The following is a 5,922-nucleotide window of genomic DNA, read 5'->3' as shown; positions in this document are numbered from 1 at the left end:
TGGCACAGCTGGCTGGCTGGGGAACGGATCCCAGGGGCTTGGGGACACCTGGGTTGGCAGGCAGCCTGCTAGCTGGTTTGGGGCTTGGAGAGCGACGTGGGGAGAGTCACCTTCACGGCTGTCTGATCTGGCCTCCCTATGCCCTTGGGCAGTGCCACTTGAGATGGGCACCTCTATGATCTTCCCTCCGCCACTCCCCTCCCCTTGGCCAAGGAGTCCCAGGTCCTGGGTCTCCCTGCCCCTGCCCTGCAGAGACTCCATAGAGCAAAGGATTTGTCTGTCTGTCTGTCCTGCAGATTGTTTGCCCAGAGGTCCTGCCTGGCCCAGTACTCTTCTCTCAAAGTGGTTTCTCTGGGTTCCCTCTTTCCCCACCAAAACTTCTATTCCAGATTAAATGACGGAGGCCACATCTGGAACCTGGGGGCTATGGGTGAGGCAAGAGGGTCTCAGACCTGCCCCGGGCAGAGAGGAAGGCCCTAATTTGGGGGGATGACCCACCTGGGGTCTGGGGGGCATCAGGGCCTGGAAGCCTAGCTGAGATGTCTGGGAGCTGTCATAGAGAGCGTAGGAAGACTTGTCTGGCAGACCAGTTGGGGAGTCAGTGGGGGCTGGGGGGTCAAGGGTGGTGCGGGAGGGCCGTCAGATTTTTATCTCCGTCCGGAAGGTCTGCTGGACGTGCTCTGTGTGCGGGTGGCGCCGCGCGCGGATCGTGAGTCTGCCGTCCTCCCTGAGGGCCGAGGTCACCGACGTGGGGTCCACATCCTCAGGTAGCTGGCACTTGTGGGCGAAGGTGTTCATGACCGTGCCATCAGCTGCCAGCTGGGGAAGGGGGTGGGTCAGTGCAGGCTGCCGCCATCCCAGTCCTGTGCACGTTAAGCCCCACACCCTTTTCAGAGGCCCCTTCCTGCCATTCTAAGCCTGGCCAGGCCCTCACATGCCCAGGGGCTCTGTTTGCAGGTGTAGAGGCTGCGCGGAGGGGCTGGCCAGGGTGGGGAACAACCACAGGCCATGGGCTATGCAGGGACAGGCAGAGAGGTGCTTAGATGAACTCCTAGTTCCATGGGGGAAGTGAGGGGCTTTACGAGCGAGGGGGCTCAGTGTCAGTGGCTCAGAATCTGGGGTCACTGAGCAATGCAGGAGAAGATGGCAAAGACAAGAGCTGTGTCCTCCTGGACACCCGGACACGCTGAGTGTCCCCCGACATGGGCTGGGCCAGCGGCCCCTCCCCCACAGCTTGGCCAGCACATAGTATCCAGAGGAGCTTGAGGTGGCTGAGTCACCATTGGGGGTGGCAGAGTTGGCACATGCTGCCTGCTGGTGCTGGTGCCCACAGTTCTTGGCTTCCCTGGCATTGGTGCCCAGGACTTCAGCCTCCCTCATTCGGCTCTCAGGGAAGGAAGCTAAGCTGTGGGGATCCAGAGGCGCCTTGGGCAGAGCCTCTCCTCCTCTCACGGCCCCACCCTTCTCCTGGCTAGAAGCCCCTGACTCAGGGACCCTAGTGACCCAGTGACCCTGAGACCCGTGGGTGGAGGGAGTATAGGGTTTGGAGTCCGTGGGATCCTCTGCCTGGCCTTGGGCCCGATTCAGGGGTCCCAGGAGGGGGCTGGGCCTCTGGTTCTGGGAGAGAAGAGAGCTGGAAGGTGTGTCAGGTGGGGGAACTCCTCTCCCCCCCACTGCTCAGGCTTCACCCTGCCCCCTGGACACCCCTCTTACCCCCTAGAGGAGTTGTCCTCCCTCACCATCACCATCTCCCTCCTCTCACCCCCACCCCAGGCTCCCCTCTCCCACTGGGTTTTTGGGGACATGAAGAAAGAACCTGGGAATGCTGGGACAGAGAGAGGCAGTCAGGGGGGTCCCATGGTCCATGAGCTACAGGGGACAAGGTCCCCTGTTTGTCCTAGGGGAGTCTGTGGGGGAGGGAAAGGGCATAGGTCAGAGTCTGGGGTCCCAGGATGGAGCGTGGGAGTAGGGGGACGCTGAGGGGCAGGGGCGGACTAAGCAGAGGATTAGGAGCAGGGGGCCAGGCCTACCTTCTCAGCCCGCACTTCGATGTGGTTGTTGGAGGTGGTGACAATGATGTCTTCAGGTGAGAAGTCACTCACGTCTACTGCAAACTCATAGGCGTCTCCAAGGGTCTTGATGTTGCCCGGCCCCCCGGAATGGGCTGTGGGTAAGGCTGCCATGAGCTGGGCACAGAGGAGGACTTACTTCCTAGAATCTGAGTCTCTGGCTTGTTGGGAAAAAGGTGGCTTCCCTAGGCCTGGCCCCTTCTCAGCTGTTGCCCCTAAAGCCTTCTGTGCCCCACCTCACCTCTCACAGCCCACCTTCTCCATGGTGGGGATGGAGCCTCACCCCAACATAGATGGGTGTGTGTGGGGGACTCAGTCAGCAGTTCCACTCCAGGCCTGGAGGGTAGGGGATACCTCCCACGCCTCAACCCCACCCAGACCCCCAGGGTTCCAGCTAGGACCCAGCCACAGCTACAGCCACAGCTGGCCACTGGAGCCATATCTGAGCCCCAGGCCAGGGCTGTCCTTGGAGGCCCACCTGTGCTGATGGCCCCATCTGCGCCTGTGGCCACATCGGTCCTGGTGGCCACGTGGCTGTGCAGCACCAGTTCTGGCCGCCTTCCATGGTGCCCTGGAGCAGATGCCCCCTACCTGTGTGTCCCTCTTGCCTCAGAGCCCCCAGCACTTGCCTGGGAAGGTCAGAGGCTCCGAATGGGGCCGCATGAAGCTGCCAAAATCTTCAGAAAACATGCTCAGGGCCTTCTCCATGGGTGGGTCTTGGGCCGGGAGTGCACGAGAGGCAGAGGAAGAAGAGGAGGAGGAGGAGGAGGAATGGAAGCTTCTCTCCGCTCTGAAGGTGGAGGAGGTCCTGTGGCTCATCCACAGGCGGGCAGCCCGGCCCTGACCAGGAGGGCAGGGGTGGATGGGAGAGGGATGTGGGCTATAGGCCTCTGGGGGAGTGTGCCGGGGCCTGACTGCTGGCGCTTTATAAGGCCTGACTGTCCCTGGGCTGTGGGCCAGCCCCTTGTCTACTAACTAAATTTAGGCCTCTTTGTGGCCCGGAGGGGGCTGGAACTCTTCTCCACCTAGACTGCCCTGTTGACAGGCCATGCACGCAGGCTGCTGGCTGAGCTCACTGCCGGCAGGCATTCCAGGCTGATAACACCAGCCCAGGGGCCTCCGCACCGCTGTGGGGTGGGGAGCTGGATTCTGTCCCCTGGCGCTCAGACCCCCATGCCTGCCCCACAAACTTCTGTGGTTGGCGGACTGTTGTTCTGGAAGGGACTGGCTGTTTCTGTGTCTTCTGTCTCCTCCATCAGCCCAGGCCTCTCTAAAGACTGTGTCTCCCCCTTCAGACTCTAGTTCCCAGAGAGCTGTGCCTCCTCTGTCAGACTGTAAGCTCTTTGAGGACAGGGTTTCCTCTATTTCCTGCCCCCTCTCCCCTGAAGTTCCAGTCCTTGCGCAGGGGGGGATCTGGGTGGTGGGTGATCAGGGCAGAGAGGTCCAAGGCCCTGGCTCAAATCAGCTCTGGGGACACAGGAGATGGCAAGGTCGGAAGGTCGGGGGTGGGGGGACCCCGACCTCTGTTGGGCCTGATATGAAGTGAGAGGTTGCTTCCCTTAAGGCAGACGATGTTTACGGTCCATCTCTTAGGAAAGTCTGAGACAGCCCTGGTGGAGGGGGGATAGAATGTGCAGCTGTCCCCCTGCCAGCTCCCACAGGGACTGGATTCCATGCTTGCCCTGCCCCCTCTGATTCTCGGAACATTTAGGGGCCCCAGGAGGAGAGAGCTGGCAGCTTGAGGCAGGGCTGGGGGTTGGGCCCAGATAACTGGGTGATTGTCCTTAAAGATCTAGAAGGTTGTGCTCCCAGGACGCCATCTGCTTGTCTTTCATTTCAGCTGAGACACCTGAGACTCTAGCGGGACGGATTTCAGTTAGCGCTAAAGGAGACTTCTCGAAGACAACTATTCTAGCTCTGACTCCTGGACACCTTCTGGGCTCCAGCTCCTGGCTGCGTTCTTTACCGGCACGGCCCTGTTTGATCCCCACATAGCTTGGGAAGGAGGAGGTGCTATTTGCATTTAATATTCAGGGAAACAGGGCTTGCCAGAAACAGAGGGGCTTGCACAGGTGTAAGGGACAGAGCTGAGATTTGACCCCAGAAGCATCTGATCCCAAGCCCTTGCTTTGGACCTTGAGGACCTTCTGGAGGCTGGGATGATTTGAACATACATGTATGGAGACATGTATGGATGATGCTTAAACGCCCCTCTCCGCCCACCCCGGCTCACTAGAGCCAGGACTGAATCACTGAGACTAGGGGCAGAGACCGTGGGAAGGCCATTCTGGGAGATTACAGGCCCCTCACCTGGGTTGCAGGGCTAGGCCTCCCATTTTCCTCTCTAAGTCCTGCCCTTGCTTCCCAGATCAGCTCAAGGCCCTCCTCCTCCATGGAGGCTTCTTGGATTGCTCCAGCCACATAGGGGTCCCCTGCCAGAAGCCCACTCCCAGTCCTGGCAGTGTGATATGGATTTCCCTGTGTTCTCTGATTTCCTGGCTATGTCCTCTCTCTCCTATCAGACTGGGAATCCCTTGGGACAGGGGTTCTTCTGTCTGCCCATTAGACTGGGGTCTTCCAAAGGTGGAGACTGTTCCTCTTTCCTCTGGCACCCGCAGAGTCCAGTAAAGAGCTTCATCCTTGGGGGGCTCTGTCCGCAGGAGTAATTACTGGTGCTGGTGGTATGTGAAGTGGGGTCAGGGCAGGGCACGGCAGAGGCTGAGCTGGGGGTCCAGGTGGTGGCTGGAGCAAGAGGGGTCTATCACCCCCAGTGGCGATCCCTGCCTCGCCCATGTCACCCATCCTGACCAAGGGGATTCTAGTCTGGCTGTCAGGCAGTTCCCAGCATGAGGTGCCATAAAAAGAGGGTGGGGGTGGGGGTAGGGGGTGGGGGGGCCCAGAAGCCAGCCACCCGCCAGGGAAACAGGAGCCAGTGGCTAAATGCAGACACATTGTCATGGTGCTGAGGGCCTGAGTCATGGCTCCTGGACTTCAGATCCCGTTACCCACCCCCCGCGCACTATTCCTTCCCCTTCTCCATCCCTGGGGTTTCACCTGCACATTTACTGGGTTCTCTGTGTTCGGTGGCCAGGAGGGACCTGGCCTGAAGATCACAGGGATCTTCATCTGATTCTCAAACCTTCCGGGGCATCCCAGTCACCTGGGAGAGCTTTTAACAGACAGACTCTTTCCCCTGCACCCTTAGATTGTGATGTAGAGGGAAAGGATCAGGAGTCTGTTTCCGTCAGCTCCCCCACATAGCCAGTGTTTGGGAACCATTCATCATTCAGCAGATGTTTATTGAACACCTGCTATGTGCTGGACACTGTTCTAGGCTCTAGGTACTAGGCAGATACAAGTGCCTGCCCCCATGGCTCCCAGGCTGTCCCAACTAGACAGAAGAAGAAACCGAGGTTCCTAGTGGGGAAGGAACGGTCAGGGGAGCAGAGCTGCTCTGGCTTCAAGCTTGCTCTCCCCCTGCTGAGCTGCCTGCTCTCTACTTGCTGAGTGTTTCAGGGGGAAGAGAGAGATATTAGGGGTTTGGGAGAGGCTTGCCCTGGGCCCTATGCCCCCTTGCTGCCTCCTTCTCAGTTTCCTGGTGCTCACAGGGCAGGGGGGTGAGGGTGTGGACGTGTAGCGCCAGCCGGCTGGCTGATGCTGGCTGTGGGACTCTGGCCAGCAGCTGCCTGAGGCCAGAGGCTGGGGTTTGGGACGTCAACAGGACAGCCAGTTATCCTGTTACTATAAACAGCCAACAGGTTGGGGTAACCAGGGAAACAGGGAAAGGGTGGGCCCAGGTCCACACAGAGCAGCAAGTCCTCTACCTGTACCCCCCCAACACACACACACATAC

The 5,922-nt window shown here is 59.6% G+C and overlaps 1 protein-coding gene across 6 annotated transcripts; it reads right to left on the bottom strand.

Moving 5' to 3' along the window:
• Positions 1 to 639: 639 nt before the first annotated feature.
• On the bottom strand, positions 640 to 2,903 carry HSPB7 (heat shock protein family B (small) member 7). 6 transcript variants are annotated; one of them, XM_023732027.1, is made up of 3 exons: positions 2,699 to 2,903; positions 2,046 to 2,164; positions 640 to 819 (listed from the first exon to the last, which is right to left on the bottom strand). In XM_023732027.1, exons 1-3 carry the CDS (start codon positions 2,886 to 2,888, stop codon positions 640 to 642), a joined length of 489 nt encoding a protein of 162 aa, XP_023587795.1. In that variant the 5' UTR covers positions 2,889 to 2,903. The 6 variants fall into 6 exon arrangements, with proteins under 6 accessions (XP_023587795.1, XP_023587791.1, XP_023587792.1 ...); XM_023732023.1 differs by having other exon boundaries at positions 2,031 to 2,176; positions 2,699 to 2,888; XM_023732024.1 differs by having other exon boundaries at positions 2,046 to 2,176; positions 2,699 to 2,888.
• Positions 2,904 to 5,922: the final 3,019 nt, after the last annotated feature.

This window comes from Trichechus manatus, unplaced genomic scaffold, assembly GCF_000243295.1.
Source record: "Trichechus manatus latirostris isolate Lorelei unplaced genomic scaffold, TriManLat1.0 scaffold00048, whole genome shotgun sequence".
NCBI lineage: Eukaryota > Metazoa > Chordata > Mammalia > Sirenia > Trichechidae > Trichechus > Trichechus manatus.
This window is presented reverse-complemented; position numbering and strand designations above follow the sequence as displayed.

What these genes read in the sequence shown, in the direction of transcription:
- HSPB7 (XM_023732023.1), bottom strand. Translation starts at nt 2,888, where the DNA reads ATGAGCCACAGGACCTCCTCCACCTTCAGAGCGGAGAGAAGCTTCCAT. An exon ending in GGAGCCTCTGACCTTCCCAG is followed by an intron (nt 2,177 to 2,698) that starts GCAAGTGCTGGG and finishes AGCTCATGGCAG; the next exon opens with CCTTACCCACAGCCCATTCC. An exon ending in TCGAAGTGCGGGCTGAGAAG is followed by an intron (nt 820 to 2,030) that starts GTAGGCCTGGCC and finishes CCCCTTCCCCAG; the next exon opens with CTGGCAGCTGATGGCACGGT.